Source organism: Dreissena polymorpha, chromosome 1 (assembly GCF_020536995.1).
Source record: "Dreissena polymorpha isolate Duluth1 chromosome 1, UMN_Dpol_1.0, whole genome shotgun sequence".
NCBI classification, from domain to species: domain Eukaryota; kingdom Metazoa; phylum Mollusca; class Bivalvia; order Myida; family Dreissenidae; genus Dreissena; species Dreissena polymorpha.
Genome location: NC_068355.1, coordinates 112,248,975 through 112,269,250, shown reverse-complemented (window position 1 = coordinate 112,269,250; position 20,276 = coordinate 112,248,975). Strand labels below are relative to the sequence as shown.

The 20,276-nt window shown below is 33.7% G+C and overlaps 1 protein-coding gene across 2 annotated transcripts in view; it reads right to left on the bottom strand.

Moving 5' to 3' along the window:
- The window catches only part of LOC127844534 (uncharacterized), a 52,776-nt gene that overhangs the window by 6,321 nt on the left and 26,179 nt on the right, over nucleotides 1–20,276 (bottom strand). For both annotated transcript variants that reach the window (XM_052374864.1, XM_052374871.1), the window contains exons 2-6: nucleotides 4,731–4,818; nucleotides 4,147–4,334; nucleotides 2,878–3,005; nucleotides 2,001–2,182; nucleotides 1,603–1,719 (exon numbers count right to left, since the gene is read on the bottom strand). In XM_052374864.1, the coding sequence (XP_052230824.1) occupies nucleotides 1,603–1,719; nucleotides 2,001–2,182; nucleotides 2,878–3,005; nucleotides 4,147–4,334; nucleotides 4,731–4,818 (703 nt within the window). The remainder of the gene's footprint in view (nucleotides 1–1,602; nucleotides 1,720–2,000; nucleotides 2,183–2,877; nucleotides 3,006–4,146; nucleotides 4,335–4,730; nucleotides 4,819–20,276) is intronic.

The window sequence follows — 20,276 nt, the reverse complement described above, 5'->3', positions numbered from 1 at the left end:
CAGCAGCATTACAGCCAGCCACATCTACTCGATCTTAAAAAAAATATCAAGATTGCTTAAAGATATATGGAAACTTATTAAGTATTGTCTTTTAAACAATTTTAGAGCAATAGTCGTATTGTGCTTAAAAGTTGTTCTATCACGATTCGTTAGCGAGTCCAGTGATGTCCTAGGTGACGTCATGAAAGAAAGGTTGCAAGTGAATGTGTATTTCGAAGTTTATGAGGTCATTCCGCGCCTGAGGTTGAAATATGAGTCGTGTTCTGGGAAAACTGGGCATAATGCATGTGCGTAAAGTGTCGTCCCAGATTAGCCAGGGCAGTCCGGGGGGGGGGGGGGGGTATTAGATGATCTTTCAAAAATAAAAAAGGGGAAAAAAAATAAAAAAAATTTGGGGGGGGGGGCGAGGGGGGGGGGGGGGCAGGGATTCTGGGTTGGGGCGTGGGGTATTGTTTGGGTGGAATCCATTGTGGTATTCAGGTAAGTGTTGTTTTGTCAAAGTATTAATAAAATCTTATCATAATTAAAGAAGTTATGGCAATTTAACTAAAATTTACTCTTGACCTTGAGAGTCAAGGTCATTCAAAGGTCAAGGTCAAATTGAACTTGGCAGGTACAGTACCCTCATGATAGTAAGAAAATATTTATAGTTTGAAAGCAATAGCTTTGGTACTTTAGAAGTCAAGTGGATCTAAACACAAAATTTAACAAAATATTCAGTTACTACGACAAAAAAGGGTCATAATTCTTACAAAATGCTTGATACAGTTGTCTGCTCTTGTTTATAGATTGGGGTCATGTTGGTAAAGAAGTTTGCAAAATATGAAAGCAATATGTCAAGGGACATTAAAAATATTTTAGGTGGTACGCAAACTTTAACATAGATTTATCAATAATATGCATATTCTAAGTGAAAAAAAGGGCCATTATTCTTACAAAATGCTTGATACAGTTGTCTGCTCTTGTTTATAGGTTGGGGTCATGTTGGAAAAGAAGTATGCAAACTATTAAAGCAATATGTCAAGGGACATAGGAAATATTTGGGGTAGTACGCAAACTTTAACATTTGCACGCTAACGCTAACGGGAACGCCGTCGCCGGGTGAGTAGGATAGCTCCACTATATATATTTCATATATAATAGTCGAGCTAAAATAGCAGCACTTTTAAGCTTTTAAGTTGTAACTGAAATATGTTGAATGTTAATGTGGTCGTATTTTTTAGGGAGAGCCTTTGTACTTCGATGAAACAACACTTGTCATGTATAGTGACTACCGACTAATCCCACATGTTCCGGAAACGGGGATTGACCCAGGGTAGCCTAGGTGAAAAGCGCGTGTACCAACCACTTCGCTAAGCGGACAGCAATTGCACGTGCGCGCACTCACTCGCTATTTATACCTAACAATCGAGGCGCTGAGCAGTAAAATCGCATAATACATTAAACGTTTTCTCGAAGATATCCCGATTCATGACTCTTCAAACTCATTGACTCACCATGCTATACACGAATATAAAAACACTATACACGAATTTAAAAACACTTTTTACTCCATTAAATAACGTCCATCGTCAAGCGTACCCCGTCGGTCTGTAAGCTTACCTGCGAATGGACTCCCTGGCCTCCACTTTCTCCAACTCGGCAATATCCGGAAGCGGAAATCGCTCTGAGTACTGAGACTCGTGCTGTTGTGGGTCCACCAGAATCTTCGCCTGTCCGCTGCAGAATTCACAAGTAAAGTTTAAAACACAAAATTCCTTCTAGATCTGTACAACGGCCACATTATGTTATATACATGTATATTAAACCAGTTGTGTACAAAGTTTACAAGAGATGTGAGATTCACTGTACTAGCAGAGTACATATACTTCTTGTCAGCTTTTTATTGGAACATAATACTGTAAATTTAATTCCAATAAAGTCGACGTGCAGAACCGTCACGAATTGGTAGCTCGATATCATAAATCGCTGTGAAACGCCGTGATAATGTTCGGTCTTACCTCAAAAGAAAGCAGATCCCGTCTGTGGGACAGCCCTGTTTGATGATGATGCCATCAAAGTTAGCCTTCTCCTTGCGAAGCGACATGGCGAGCTGCTTCCGATACTTCGTCTGCCAACCCCGGAACAACGGGAACTCTTCAACAAACCGCTTCTTCTCGTTGAACTCTTTTTCTTGAAACGCCTGCGAAGAATGCATACGGTAGATATAAAACATTGCCAAACGAAACTGCCATTACATTGACATTGAACTTCTAATCAAAATGGTTGATTGTTCGAAAAAAATGCTGCACGACACAGGAAGCTCTGGTGCGTGAAAAACGCATTTTATGAAATATTATGTTTAAACAATGACACAACACGCTTAACATTTAGCCGAGAAATGTGCAATTAATATCACTACCAAATATGAAATATAACAAAATATCATCAACAACAGGTTTAAACCTGTTAGTACATGTAAATAATTAATCGATATCTCGTGCAATTTCGCATTCAGAAATTGGTAAAACGTTGCATATGATAAGTACTCGACAATCATAATGGAAATATTTTTTCTGACATTATGTATGTATTTATGAAGAGCGTGTTGCAAAGTTAAGCGAATAAGAGTTCTGCCGTAACATATCTTACTTTGAGTGATCGGATTAGAGTTCTGCCGTAACATATCTTACTTTGAGTGATCGGATAAGAGTTCTGCCGTAACATATCTTACTTTGAGTGATCGGATAAGAGTTCTGCCGTAACATATCTTACTTTGAGTGATCGGATTAGAGTTCTGCCGTAACATATCTTACTTTTAGTGATCGGATTAGAGTTCTGCCGTAACATATCTTACTTTGAGTGATCGGATTAGAGTTCTGCCGTAACATATCTTACTTTGAGTGATCGGTTATACAGATCACGATTCACCACTATCAGATCCGTCGTCTCGTCGGCGATGATGGAAGCGTTCCGCACACAGTCGGCGTTGATGAGCGCCAGCTCCCCGAAGCTCCTTCCGGCGGCTGCGAGGACGAAGATAAGTAAATATTTACTAAGCGTGTTTACGGTTTAGACCTTTTACTTTATAAAAATCGAAATGTCACTCCTGATCAAGAAATATCTTAGAAGTAAACATTTTTAGGTAAGGACATTAAGTAACGTGTTTTTAATAATCCATTCAAATTGGAAATTTTTAACTTCTCAAATGTATTACCGGTATAATTATTAAATTTGCATCAACGTATGTCCGATCCATATTTTTGAAACAGATAATACAAAGACGTCAACAAAATAAACCTTTTTGTACTATTGAAAGATTGTTGTTGATAGTCCAACAGTCTTATTGTTCAATGCATATTCGTGGTAAATAGGTAAGATGAAGGTCGAATATGACTTGTATCGAACCACCGAAGGAAAAATGCTACGTTGTTTTCGTCATTTTTTGAAAGGAACCGTTGAGAACAGCATCAATCACAAACAGATATTTAATGTGTTATTTCAAACAATAAATGAGAAATATGATTTTTCCATTGCTAATGAAACATGCGTTCATGCCCTAGTGATTAACGCAACATTTTGTAAATGAAGTTTCGTCAATTTCATAAAGGAACATTGAAAAAGCACTTAGCAACTACCACAAATCATGCTATATGACATTCGATTCAGACTCTGTGAATATCGCATAACGGTAATATATTGGCACATTTAACTAGTGAGTTTTTTCTACGTCATTTTGTAATAAAGCGCTGAAACAGAAATGTTAATTATAACCACGGCGCGATATTTGTATAAATAATCCCTATAGAAACATGTAAAACGTAATTAAGTTAATAGCGGCAGTCAAACGGATATAATCTCGACAAAAGTTAGTACGCAACACCGACAAACATGTTTTAGTCCAGCAGCTTGAGTTTCACTTCTTTAATATATTAATTTGGGATATGAAAATCAGATTGTATTGATATATCGCATTGTAGATTGACAATCTCTCAACTTAATAACCAGGTACTATTCATGACATTTACGGACTATACCATTATGAAACTGTATTAAATTGAATAAAACTTAGATTAAAAATACACAATTTGCTCAACAAACGTAATCATGTGCGAAACAAAAGTATTTTTAAATGGGAGATCACTGACAGGAGTTCGCCCCTCTTACGTATTGTGCCGACAAAGTTCCCGAAAATGGATCGATCCAATTCTTTCCCGTTTTGTCCGCTGGTGTCGATGACACTCTCCGTACTGTCGGCGTCGGCATCTTGAGCACCAAGGTCATAGGGGATGCCCTCTTCTGGCATGTTCGTTTGTATGTGGATGGCTACAGATCCGTTAAGAATGCTGTAGAAACTGAAACATATAATGTTCGTCGTTATAATTAATTTTATTATCACAAACGCTAGAAGACAAAACTGCTGTGCGGAAATTTTGGCCACAGTTTAACTATTTCTGAAGTTTATTATTTTGCACGCGTGTTTCTAACGAAACATCTGTTGAAGAAATTCCAATTAGCAGGTTTTCTCATAGGGAAAGTGTTACCTGTGTTACTGCATTGATCCGGTCAATTATTAATAAGAGATTGGGACACAATTCGCCTGACCACCGGTAGTCAAGATCGGATTCAAAGCGAATCAAACTTCACTTAATGTTTATGAGAACGATGCAACGTGACTCATTTAGAAATTATTTCGCAAGTCAACTAAACCATAATCAAGTTTTGAACTCTTGTTTAAGAGCAGGACTTACCAGTCACCCATGTCGCCTTGCTTGATGAGGACATAGTCTCGATTACAAGTCATGAATCGACAGTTTTTCAAAATGTCCTTTACGATTTCTGAAATTAAACAAACATAGCAATTAGTATGAACATGTACATGTATGTCCTTTTAAAAAGAAAATACACGTTTTATGAGAAGCCACACTCTACAATGATTTGTTCGACGATATGCTGGTATGTGTATATGGCGCAGTGACGTTATGCTTATATGTGTATTTGGCGCAGTGACGTTATGCAGGTATGTGTATTTTGCGGATTAATGTTATGCTGGTATGTGTATTTGGCGGATCGACGTTATGCCGGTTTTCGCATATGGCGCAGTGATGTTATGTTGGTTTGTGTATTTGGCGCAGTGACGTTATGCTGGTATGTGTATTTGGCGCAGTGACGTTATGCTGGTATGTGTATTTGGCGCAGTGACGTTATGCTGGTATGCGTATATGGCGCAGTGACGTTATGCTGGCATGTGTATTTGGCACAATGGCGTTATGCTGGTATGTGTATCTGGCGCAGTGACGTTATGCTTGTATGTGTATTTGGCGCACTGACGTTATGCCGGTATGTGTATTTGGCGCAGTGACGTAATGCTGGTATGTGTATATGGCGCAGTGACGTTATGCTGGTATGTGTATTTTGCGCAGTGACGTTATGCCTGTATGTGTATTTGGCGCAGTGACGTTATTCTGGTTTGTGCATTTGGCGCAGTGACATTATGCTTGTATGTGTATTTGGCGCAGTGACGTTATGCTGGTATGTGTATATGGCGCAGTGACGTTATGCTGGTTTATTTAATGCTTTCCGGTGGTTTATAGAGAAATATCAGTGAATTAAAACTGATAATTTCACTGTTTCAAACAGTGAAAATTATCAGTGAGAATTATCGATAATTTTCATTGTTTACTGTGAAATGACGTCATTTTTTTTACGAAATGACGTCATTATCCCAGCAAAATTCGTTAGTTAAACTCTTGAACAATGTATATAAACTGTGAAAAATGCATTAAATAAAAAGAAAATTTGTTGGATTCGGTGGATTATCGACTTTAATTCACTCGTGATCAAAGAAAACATATATTTTCACTCGTGGCTGCGCCACTCGTGAAAATATTATTTTCTATGATCACTCGTGAATTAAAATCGATAATCCACCGGATCCAACAAATATCCTCTATATGTATATTTGGCAGAGTGACGTTATGCTAGTATGTGTATTTGGCGCAGTGACGTTGTGCTTGTATGTGTATTTGGCGGATTGACGTTTTGCTGGTATGTGTTTTTGGCACAGTGACGTTATGCTGGTATGTGTATTAGGCGCAGTGACGTTATGCTTGAATGTGTATTTGGCGCAGTTACATTATGCAGTTGTATGTAAGCAAAACATGATTTTTCTGACTTCTTTGCAAAATAGAATGACTACAAGTTATAACGTATATGTTTCCTTCTTTGTTCTTTGTTTCGATAAATACTATATGAACTAGATTTTGCAACCAATGTCGAAAAGAAGTTAACAACACGTTTGCGATACACTGTACATGCGGTAAATGTATCTTTATAAGTTTAATTGGTGTAACTTGTTATCAGCTTTTCATGCATTACAATTTAGTATCAATCGTTTATAAAGATAATGAACAATAATTAATAAGTAAAAAAACCAGTACTAACTTTAACATTTAGTTTATTTGCTTGTAAATTTACGCGAAAGTTTCTATGCACAACGTGTTACAACATTTTTTATAATGGTGAAAGCTGTGTAAATTTTAACACGAAGTCCTATGCTAAAGCGAATGACTCTCCGTCCATCTTTCCAATAATGTCGATGATATGTTTTTTATAATAACGATTTTTTTATGTTGTCAACAATTGAATACTTTGAAAAGGTCCAATGAAATACGTTTCACCTTTTAGAATGAGCTGTATTGATGCGTATGCAAACGAAACACTTTCGTCGAAGATTCGTTTGAAATTATTGGTTGCAGGCCACTTAATTGTTATGAGAAGCTCAATGCCACTCATTATTTTTCACATATGAGTCAACCGATTATTTGTAAGCAACTGCTGCTATATTTAGGCGCATTATTTCAGCTATTAAATAGCTCACCGTTTAACATAGCTATGCCATTAACATGTTAATATTCAATTAATATGATTAACATACATATAACTATCATAACTATTTAAAATGGATAACAATATGGTAAAGCAGGTTGAACACAATAAACTTATCTTTATAGGTTAACAATTAAACCCGATGTGCTCTTAAATGTTTTTTTCATTATAATTATTTTACTGCAAAACAACAAATGAAAATGATTGAGATAATTTATCAGAATACATATTTTCATTTATGAAAATATGAAAAAACATTTTATTTTATGTTAATTAACAAAAATTACGATTCGAAATCTACAGGTGAGATTTGCACAGTTATTATACAATTTTACTTGTTTCAGCGTCATATCGACACATTTACAGAATGCACTTGTTTTGTTTTCATAGCTTGAAATAATAATACAGCTAACGTATGTATACTCTACAGCTAATGCGTGTAATCAAAGATCTTAACTAAATGATATCTGGTGTAGCCTCTCTCTTCTCTAGTGTCCACAGTAACCGGTTCTTGAATCGATAAGCGTTCGCTACCGAGAGACTCACATTAAATTAATTACTGACATGTTGTTCATGTTAAGGAGAGTGTCTACATAAACAGATAATCACTACACATTATAACACATCGGGTGGCTAATTAAGACTTTTCGCGGCAATTAAGGCACGTCAGAAGACCATCTCATATAAACAACGGATTTCAAAAGCGACAGGCCATATTAGCCTGTGGGAAACCTCCGGGACTGTGTAATTAGCACACCTACTCATATCGTTATTTTAGCATCAGTACCAGCTGTATACAACGTTCTTGTATAACAATAATACTTTTTTCGATCGCCGCTACACTTGCACATGTGTACACGTTAACTTACAGTTGATGACAACAACAACAATAACAACAACAAAATTTGATACATCGCGGGTCTTATTGTGGGACGGAACTTGGAAAACGGAGAAAGTCCAAGAGGCTTGAGCTTCGATTGAGAAAGTTTTAAAAGCTAGTGACCCTATACAACCTTCTCAAAGATATTCAAACAGAAATATCACCCCGCGATTCAATAAGTGATTTGGTAGGTGACCAAACCACGTCCGTTCACACCGAAATTAAGTTTGTGTTAAAATATTCACTCAATTAAGCTCAAATCATTCGATTACGTGCTGCATACATATTTCCTGATTGCTGGTCCATGTGTTTCATTGTGTCGTTTCTTTTACCCTTGGTTCTATTTATTTGGGTCATCATCGGAGTCAAATGTTCCTTCAATGGTGTATATCTGCCTTAACAAAGGAGTTGTTTGTGTAGATGTAGTATCAGTTCACATGCTACATTGACATTTTTCTAATTCCATTCTTGCTTTTACCATTAAGTTACGAAAATTCGCTTTTCAAAATCAATATGTACTTGTATGTTAAGATTGGGTTTCATTATGTATTCCTTTAATGGAATGCGACATCTCCAGCTATTAACATTTCGTATATCAACAATTATTTCAGGTAATTGTCTTAATTTTGGTAATATTAACTGGTTAATTCCTAGTATTTGCGTATTTTTTAGTTGCAACAACTCACTTCATTACTTCTGTAAGAAAATCCTACATCAATAAATACAAATTTTAAGTCTACATAAACATTTCCCAAAAGTCTGATACTAAACTGATTTTATAAATTTAATATTCGACATAACCACTGTTTGAGGGAGGCATTAATGCCACATGATTTTACAACAATGGCACCAGTCATGAAAACATAAATTCTCTCCATATTGTTGTGCAGAGAATCATTGTACCTGCAATTCTGTTCTTACGATAAATATTGTGCTTCCGGTTTTTCGGCAAAATATATATACTGTAGCGAGTAAACATTTGCATGTGTTGAACATCAAAACGAAGGGCAGTGTCAACGTCGAACATATACGCCTACTAATCTATACGGACAAAACAGTGGAAAATATCTGGGACAAATGCTTTAATGGCTAAGGCAGTCTTACTAAAAAAAAATTGTCTTATCAAAACACGATATTATCAGTCACCCAGAGAACCCACATCCCCGGATTGTATTCTATGTAGTTACAATGAAATGACGTGCATAATCTCCATATTGCCATCTATCCATGTTTTAAGTTTCCTGAAAAAATATGAAGAACTTTTAAAGTTATCGCAGGATCCAGAAAAATGTGACGGACAGACTGACAGACAGACCAACTGACAGACAGCGCAAATCATAAGTCCCCTCCGGTTTCACCGGTAGGGGACAATAAATACCGGTTTTCGATGCTCAGAAAGAGGACACATGCCTATAACACGCGCCTACTTTTGTATTAGTCCCTGCCTATAACAGCAGTTACAGAAGAGACCACAAATACCGCTTTCGAAAATGTCAATGCGAATACCAAATGAAAATTAGTGCCACTTCTTTTTATGAAAATGCCTCGCAAAATGTGTATTTCAGCATAGGCGTTTTTGCGAACACAGCCATGAATATCCGGGTGCGCTACTCCAGTAACACGGTCTCAGTTAAGGTTTATAAAGTGCTGTAGGCTAAATAAAATATGTGTTTTATTATCTGAATAGAAATAATATTCTGTTTAAATACAATGATTGCCTGATAGTGTTAACTATTTTCTTCAGAACTCATTATTTTCTTTATAAAGTCCTTTTTCTGTTAAAAAGTGTATTGACACATTTTTGTACCAACATATATCAATTATGGTGTAAATATTAATTGGGATTACTATTTACACCAACGTTAATGTATGCTGTTTCAGAAATGTGTATGAAACAACTATTGAGTGGATACACGGAGCGTATATTGACATATAATTATCTACAGTCCGTGGTGACTTCGTAAGTTTCAATTTCCTAAGACTACATACTTTGTGCCATTCTACTATGCATTGAATAATCCCACTTTTCGTTCTCTTAATAAAGCGATGTTAAACCCCCATCTAAAGCGACGCCGAAAAAAATATTTACATGTTGTTAAATAATGTGTGAGTTTTTTAATGTTTAAATGTCTTCGGTGTCAAGTTTACGTTGAAGATATTGATATACCCTTCATTGATCACTTCTGGTTATCCAAGGCCTAACCGATTCGTTTCCTACCAAGTTTGACTTCATGAAAAATGTAAAAGGTCCTTGATCAAGCAAATCTCCTACGGCGTTATTACTTAATATTATATGGGGATAATTTACCCAGGGTAGCAATTCAGACCCTTCTGTGTTGAGCATTGCTATGCTGTTGAGTGCATAATAAAATATGACATTTCTATGTTTATATATTTTCTCGTAATAGCTCCATATTGTATATATTTATTTTAACATCGCCAACGAAAACTCATTAGTATGGTGGAATAGAAATGCCATGTATAACTGAGTCGTGTTCTGAGAAAACTGGGCTTAATGCATAGCGTAAATTGTCGTCCCAGATTAGCCTGTGCAATCCGCACGGGCTAATCAGGGACGATACTTTCAGCCTTAACTTGATTTTCGGTAAAGAGGGACTTTCTTGAAACTAAAAATACCATAAAAGCGAAAAGTGTCGTCAATGATAAGCCTGTGTGGACTGCACAGGCTAATCTGGGAGACACTTTACACACATGCATTAAGTCCAGTTTTCTCACAACGCGACTCAACTGTATTTGTAATTCAGTGATCTGCAAACAAAACTAGCCGACCCGAACCTTCATAGCGTAAAAAATGTTTTTTTCTGTATAAGGTATATCTCCTTTACGAAACACTGGACTGGAAGTCCCCGCACTTGATACCCAGATTTAAATTTCACTTAAAACTTACCGTTTTTAACGAATATAAACTTAAAAAAATATATATAAATATTGTAAATTCTGAATAAATAATTGACATAAAAGTCGCGTATGTTAAATGCATCGAATTAACCGACGCAGAGAAAGTCAACCCAAAATGTGTCATCATTTAAGGAAGCAAAAAATAAATAATGAGAGAAATATTAAGTTCTTACCCACTAAGTTTATAAAAAGAATACAAACTATAAACACAAAATGAATAAAGCTGGAATTAACGCATTGGATTGTTAAATACAATACAATATATAATATTATATATAATTTTATTGAAATACATAATCAAGTTTCGCGTCAAAAATTTAAATAATGGTTCATATATTACTGATAAACATTTTGTCAACGATATTGTAAATCGTCTTTATGAATTCAACATTAGAACGGTATTTGTCAGAAATGACCATAATAACAGTGTTGCATACGTCATGGTGTTTCATGTAAACGTGCGTAACTTATCTACTGAGTCGTATTCTGAGAAAAAAAGGGCATAATGCATGTGCGTAAAGTGTCGTCCCAGATTAGCCTGTGCAGGCTTGCCTGTACGACACTTTCCGCCTTATCTAGATTTTCGTGTAGAAGAGACTTCCTTTAAACGAAAAAAAACATAAAAGCGGAAAGTGTCGTTTCTTATGAGCCTGTGCGGACTGCACAGGCTAATGTGGGATGACACTTAACTCACACGCATTAAGCCCCGTTTTCTCAGAACGAGTCTCTACTAAATAATATCCCACGGTTGTATATGGGACAAAGTGTATCGTGTTGAAAAGCCTTTGAGCATTCAGCAGATTCCGATTTGATGATGTCACCAAGCCCAATCAAGGGCTCATCAACAGGCTCCACCTTCATCCAGACATCGAAAGTGCCTGGTATTTCAATGGGGCGGTGTACGAGCAAACTGTCGCGGGTGAACGCATTAAATTCGACATCTATGACAATGTGAGTGGTGTCATAGAAGATTTCAGTCAGTACAGACGTAATGGCACGGTAAGTCGCTAGAAGATACTTAAACATTACAAACAGACCTGGTATGTTGTTAACTATGGAGAAATAACTGATATCTATTGACTATCTACAGATTACTTTGACATTCATAACTAGTCTTATGCTGTTGTTTACGTAGTATTATATAATTCAATTTATTATAAAAGTCTGCTTTTCAGAATATATGAGAACGTATTATGACCTTTAAAAAATCACTATCAATGAAAGGAACTATATGACATCATCATATGTATACATGTACATATTTTTAGGAAACAGACTATACAATTTAAAATTGGCATACTTATAACCGTGATTATAGCCTGTAAAAATATTAGAATGGCTACCCCAAATATAAACAAGTATATAGTCTTTAACAATGTATATTCAAACACACGGGGATTAAAAAAGCAACACACACGAAAAACAATATTGAAATTTTATACAAACGCATACGGAACAATGATGTCACACAATACATTTCAATCATTTTTTGTAGTTAATGCTCTTCTACACCTTTTTTTCTTGCATGTGTTTGTTTACATTATATGTTACTGGCTGTTAAGAAGTTTTACGGTACTTGCATGGTGACGTTTACATGCATGATTTTTCTATGGACAATGTAGGATAATGTTCATTGGAGTGTTTCTTCAAATAGAGGGCTGTTTACAAAATACACACCTATTCGAGTCAATTTTTGTATAGAATTAATTGGCATCCCACTTTGAAAAAACTTAACCGTAAAAAACAGTTTTAAGAAGTAATGTTATTTCAAATGAACATTATGTGTTTGAAAAATCGCAAAGGCAATGTAGCACATATTTCAAGTATACCATAACACACAGCATGTTTTTATAGACAGCCCTCATCTTGTGTATAGGACAATTGACATGAATGTGAGAAATGCAGTTTTTCACTGAAAAACATGGGCATTATTAACAAGAATGTAGGTCACCGTTGCGAAATACAAGTAAACACATTCAATGTTTATGAATCTTGTTACTTGGAAAGTCGATGAAATTAAGGTTTATTCGTACCCAAAACCAGTTATTTCTTAACTGTAAAACATATACACATTTTAAATAGTTTTTTCAAAATTTAAAATTGTTTTTAAATGTTTCATGATATGCTTCATGGACAAGACATATATTTTTCAATAATACAAATAATCAACTAAATTGTACAATATAACTTGGCATTCCCATTGATGTCAATCTATAATTATTTGACTATAAATACATTGTATGATTTTGATGCCTAAGTAAAGGATTTTTCTATTCTGTATTTAAAGAGGTATCACTTAGTATAAAGACGGCAACAATACATACATTCATGTATTTATTAAAGGAAAAAACTCATTTATGTTTCACTTACGATGTCGGTGTCTGTCTATAAGTATTATGTATGCGTTTTAACATGTATAATATATTTATTGTTGTTATTATATATTTGTCAAATTTTCTTGTTTGCATGGCACTGATTTTGAGGTGTGTTTTTGTTTGCTTTTATGTTGTCTTTTGCTACTTTGTTTATACTATTACCAGAATGCATTCTATATTATCTGAAATAATTGATTTTGATAACATAATACTGACTAATTTTATTTACATATTAACAATGTGAACAAATCTTTCTGTGAATACATTATTTGTACTGTATGTATGTGTTTAAATTTTGTAGAATTTTCATCAAGATACAATGCAGTTAGGTAGGGAATTTAAATTATTATCTTAAATAACTGATTTAGATAACTTAATACTGACTCATTTTATTCACATATTAAAAATGTGAACAAATCTTTCTGCAAATACATTATTAAACATTATTATAATTTATGTTAAAATTTTTGTAGAATTTTCATCAAGATAGTATGCAGTAGGGAATTTAAAATATCACCTAACCTGTAATATAAATCAATATATACATAATTGGGCTTACTAGATGGTGTTTTTATTTTAAAGACCATTAAGAGGAAATGTCTGTCTATAAGTATTATGTATGCGTTTAAATATGTATAATATGCTTATTGAAAAACTTATATGTTATTATAATGTATTTGTCAAATCTTCGTTTTGCATGTCACTGATTTGTGGTGTTGTTTTGCTTGCTTGTTTTTCTGTTGTCGTTTGTTAGTTTATTTAAACTCTTACCAGAATGCATTCTATATTATCTGAAATAATTGATTTAGATAACTAAATACTGACTAATTGTATTTACATATTGACATATTGACAATGTGAAGATATCTTTTTGCGAATAACTCATTTGTAGTGTCTGTATGTGTTTAATTTTTTTTAAATAATACTTCATCAAGAGAGTATGCAGTTAGGTAGAGAATTTAAACTATCATCTTACCTGTAATATAAATCAGTATATACATAATTGTGTCTTACACGATGATGTTTTATTTTTATCTTAACAACCATTAAGAAGAAAATGTTAATTTTTCTTATAAGGTCACTTTTCTTTTGTTGTAAAATTCATGTATTGTTAATGTAAATATATCACTCAGTGGGTGCTTGTAAACCACATCAACTGGGATCTACATACCTAGAACCTTCTTTTGTACATTGTTCCATTTTTATTATATTTTTATTTTTTCTTTCTTTAAATTGTTTTTTTTTCTCATTTTTGTGATTCTTTTTTTCTACTTCTTCATTGCCATGGGACATGCATCTTTTTATATCCCTAATTGTTGTTCTCTATTTTTGTTTGTTTGTATGGACATCTTATGTATTATAATAGAAACCAACTGGACATGTATTAAAATAGAACCTACACCCTACACCTCTTTAAATGATTAAATTATGTACTTTGAATGTAAAAGGGCTTAAAAATAAAGATAAACGCATAAAAATCTTCAAATCGTTAGGCAAAAAATAAATAGTATATGCCTATTACAAGAAAGTCACTTGACACCTACTTTAGCACAAACATTGAAAGATGAATGGGACGGAGATATCTATCTTAGTGGACAACATACTATTAAACAAGGCATTGCCTTTCTGATTAAAAATAATATTGGGATCACAGTCGATAATTTTAACGAAATAATAATTGGCAGACAAGCAAGTATAGATATCAAAATACATGAAACACAATTAACATTAATCAACGTTTACGGCCCTAACATAGATGATTCCACATTTTACGAAACATTACAATCGTTTGTAATCAATAACCAAGATAAAAACATTATAATCGGTGGTGATTTCAATACTGTTCTTAACCCATTATTAGATTAAAAGAAGGGAAACCTTTATGCTCATTCTAAAAATTGAAACATTTTGAATAACATAATTGAAAATTACAATATGATAGACATCTGGCGTACAATAAATCCAAACGAAAGCAAATTCACCTAGCACTGAAACACAAAACCAACAATATTTTGTAGATTAGACTATTTTTTAATATCTGAGTCACTTTGCAACATAATTGACACATGTAACATAAAACCAGGATTTATGACTGACCACTCTCTAGTTGAACTGAAACTGCACAATATACAACCTGAAAGAGGCCCAGGATACTTTAAAATTAACAACAGCATCTTATTAGATACACAATATCAAACACAAATAAAACAGGAAAAATTAAATACAGTTCAAAATAATAAAGTTGCAAACCAAAACACCTTATGGGAAGTAATAAAGGAAATATACGTAACACAATAATTAGATACACATCATTTAAACAAAAAGAAAAACACAAACTTGAAACTGAAACCATCAAAACCATTGAAACGCTTGAAAAACAATTGCATCAAACAAACACAAATGATACCACCGCCATTGAAAAAAAATAACATAAAAAAAAAATTAGATGGAATCTATCATACACATCTCACTGGAATAAAACTAAGAGCGCGTGCACAGCATGTTGAACACAATGAAAAAAATACAAAATACTTCGCAAACATTGAAAAACGTAGAAGTGAACAAAAAACTGTACACTGATTTGTAGTCAATGGCGAAGATATAACAAACAGAACTCAAACACTGATAGTTGAGATGCACCAATGTCATAATTTGTAGTCAATTGAGCTGAATCGATTATAAAAACAGAACTCAAACAGAATTTTTTGGTGGGTGTGGCCTATGTGTGCGGGCGCCCCAGGGTTGGGATTGGGGCCATGCATAGTTGAGATTGACCCTAATGTCATAACAAAAGTTCAGTATCAATTTGAAGTGAATCCGTGTAGAAATGAAAAAATTATAGTAAATGGAAATTTTTGGTGGGTGTGGCCTATGTGGGCGGGGTGCCCCAGGGTTGGGAATGGGGCCATGCATGGTTGAGATTGACCGTATTGTCATAAGAGAGGTCCAGTATCAATTTGAAGTGAATCGGTGTAGAAATAAAGAAGTAAATGTAAAATAACCTAAAAAAATGAGTGATAATTTCTGACGCGGCCCCACCCCAACCGCTATAACTTTTGATCCAGGGGTCAGATCAAAATTCCAAATAGTGCAGGGTCGCACATATGCTCATAGCTACCATGTGTGTAAGTTTCAAGGTTCTAGTGCTTTTAGTGTAGGAGGAGATAGTGGCCAGGACGGACGGACAGACAGACGGACGGACGGACGGACGGACGGACGGCGGAGATAACCACAATATCCCCACCTTTTTTTCAAAAAGCGTGGGGATAATTACATTACCAAGGTTGTAAAAATGTTATATGATACCAAATATTTGTATACATATATTTATGCGTGTGTGTGTGTGTGTATATAACAAATGTTATTTTGTAAACTGTTAAACATGTATGTAAATATATATGTAAATAACTTTTACTGATAAATGCACCCGTATATGTACATGTACCTGAAATCAAACACTATGGCACGCCTACGTGAGTTTTTCTATATTTTTGGCTTTCTAACAAGGAATATACATTTTCACCCCCCCCCCCCACACACACACACCAAAAAAAGGCTACCTAGATCTAATATCCATTTTGGGTTAACTCACCTTTGTGTCTCAAATATATACTAAATATACCGTTCAAATCTAAATTTACACTTTTTAATATATAAACTCTAGTTACATTTCATTAGAATAGAACTTCCATTTTTCTCCGAAATGTCCCAATAACCCTGGCCTAAGACAAATACACGTTATATTAATTTTTTATACTTTTTCCTCCCATTTCTTCCAAACGTTTATTTATCTATTTATCTTTTATTGTATTTTCACAATCAAAACTACATGCTGATGTATCAGCATATATCTAACAGATATCTAACATGATGCAACATATCTCACCATTAACCGGTTATATGTTTCTTTGTCATGTGTTACATGCGGAATGATGGGCATATTGCCTCTTTTCCTGAATAAACATCTACATTATGTTATATTTTCCTTAGTACATGTATTATTCTGTACTACGTTTTATATAACAAATGCTTTATTATTGGATTGTAAGACATTTCACTTGTTCATATGCCTTTGTATTTTCATAGAGAATATATTGTACTTCATAACATTGTGTAACAATATGCATGTTTTATTATGACCTTGACTTTGATATGTGTAGAACATCTTTCGTATACTTTTGTGTACTCATGGGCATTTTTGCCCCAATGTATTTGGAAATAAATCCTGTAAATCCTGTAAATTAGCACTAAAATAAATGCAAAATAACAAAAGTCCAGGATCTGATGGCATCACTATTGAGTTTTAGAAAATATTCTGGAATGATATCAAAACACATTTAATTAATTCACTAAACTATTCATATAATAATGAAAACCTAACTAGGCTTCAAAAACAAGGTATAATATCACTCATTCCAAAACCTGGAAAAAACTTAGAGTCCTTATCGAACTGGCGCCCAATTAGTTTACTAAACAATGATTATAAAATTGCAACTTAAAGTATAGCAAACAGAATTAAAAAAAATATTACCATCAATCATTTCAAAATCTCAATCGGGTTTCATAAAAGGACGTTACGTTGGTGAAAACGTTCGTCTTATCCAAGAATGCATAAACTATTTCAACAATTCAAATAATCCTGTTCTAATATTCTTTGCAGACTTTGAAAAGGCATTCGATTCGCTTGATCATTCATTTATGTTCTCTTGCTTAGATAATATGAACTTTGGTGAAAGTCTCATTCAATGGGTCAAATTATTCTATACCGATATTAACAGTATAATCATTAACAATGGCTTCTTTTCAAACAGTTTTCACATCGAACGAGGGCTTCGACAAGGATGTCCACTCTCATCATCGCTATTTATTATTTGAATCGAGTATCTATCACATCACATCCAATCAAATAAACACATAAAAGGCATATCACTAGAACCTGACGAAGAAATCAAACAGTCCCTATTTGCTGACGATGCAACTTATTTTTTAAATTACAATTTCTATTCTTTCCATAACCTAATAGAGTCGCTAACCATTTACGGAATGACATCGGGTCTTAAACTAAACAAAAGTAAATGTACTGTGCTACGAGTAGGTAAATTAAAACAAAGTAATGTCCAATATAAAAGAGAAATGAAATTTAATTGGACATCCGATGAAGCCTTAATGTTAGGAATTACTTTCACAAATAATGAAAAGGATACAGTTCTTAAAAACATACTACCTAAATTACAGAATTTTATAAACTGCTTAAAATCATGGTATCATCACCGTAAACTTACACTAATCGGAAAAAACACAGTATTGAAAACGTTTGCACTTCCTAAATGAATTTATGTATTAACAGTTCTCCCAAATTCACCAAATGATGTTATTAACGATATAAAATCAGGAATATTTAATTTCATATGGGACGGTAAGCCTGATAAAATAAAACATACTTAGTTAATTTAATCTGTAGAAAATGGAGGCATCCAATTAACGAACATTGACTCATTCTTGAATGCAATCAAATGCAGCTGGGTTAAAAGATACCTAGATAATACCAATACGAGTTAATGAAAATTATTCTACCAGAAAATCCTAAAAAAATATGGTGACTCCTTACTTTTTGAATGTAACATCAGCAATACTATCTTACATGAAATTGCAAACGAAAACATATTTCTGTCTGATGTTCTATCAGCATGGAGTGATGTTACTCATAACCTAGAAACCCAAACCAGCAGTAAAACTATTTTATGGAACAATAAAGACATAACTTCAAACAATATGACTTTTTTCTATAAACATTGGTTTGAACAAAACATTAAATATGTCGACAAATTGTACGATTACAGAATAAAGGACTTCTATTCTTTCGAGAATATATGTTATATATACGGAATACCTGCAAGCAATTTTCTGAAGGACTACACATTAATCAAAAGCAAACCCATACATATTAAATCTGAAATCAATACAAATAATACACCATGTACTCAAACAACATTCGTAGAAAACATACTTGGAAGAAAAAACAAAACGAACAAAATATTTTACACACTACCAATTAAAAACCCTACAGAAAACTCCAAAACCCAGAATAAATGGCAAGTCCTTTTCAGAGAACATGAACTTAATTGGAAACATATATTTACCATGCCATATAAAGCAACTATTGAAAGCACACTGAGAAATTGTTAATATAATTACATCCATAGAATTATAGCTGCAAATAAATATCTCTTTAAATGCAAATAATCTAACTCAAATCTCTGTTACTTCTGCAGTGAAAACATCGAAACTATAGAACATCTTTTTGGGAGTGCATTGAAATCAATAGACTGTAATAATATTGTGAATTTTATTCTTATATTGATGAAATATTTTATCTTTTACATGAAGTACAGAAAACAAGTACCAACGTTTAATTGTTTTCTCCATAGTCTTAAACTAATAATCCAGATTGAGAAAGAAATAGCCCTCAGTAAAGTCACATTACAAATCGTTGAACAAAAAAGGAATCGGATTAAATTCTCATAATGTTTGTCCACTTAAATACATTTCACTCTAATGTTAGTTTATCTTTCTCAAATATTTTTGAATATTTTTTTTCAATCTTATAAGATCATTGTGAATATATTACAAAACACACAAGTCCAGTATGCTTTCTTCCCACTTTATACAACTCATCATTTTTTCATTCTTCTATTCTTCTGTTGTTCTTTTCTTTTCTCTTTTTAAAATCATTAAATCATTTAAAATTTTCTCAAACAACCAAAGAAAAAAACATATTAACCCCTTTTTTTAACCTTAAGAAAACCAACAAATGTATATAAAATTATATATATATATTAGCATATCTTGTATAACATGTCTGCACATTATTGCTTTGTACAATCACTTTGTTGTATGATCATATACATGCATACATTGTATGTCTTGAATAAAAAAAGAGATTCCGATTTGATGACATCCTACGTGAACTTTGACATACATTACAGAACTAATAAGGACGTTGGGATATTTGAAATATTCGAAATATTTGTCATGGTATAAATTGCATAACGTGAATAATAGGTTTAGGGAAGCCCGGGGCACAGAATTGCACTTTCTAAATATTTTAAATTATAGGCAAGATAAATTGGTTAAGTCACAAGTAAAACCATGTTTTGATAAAACGATATACCTTTTAAATCCCACGATGGTTATAATTACAGCAATTACAGCAATTCAACCACTTAATTTACAAA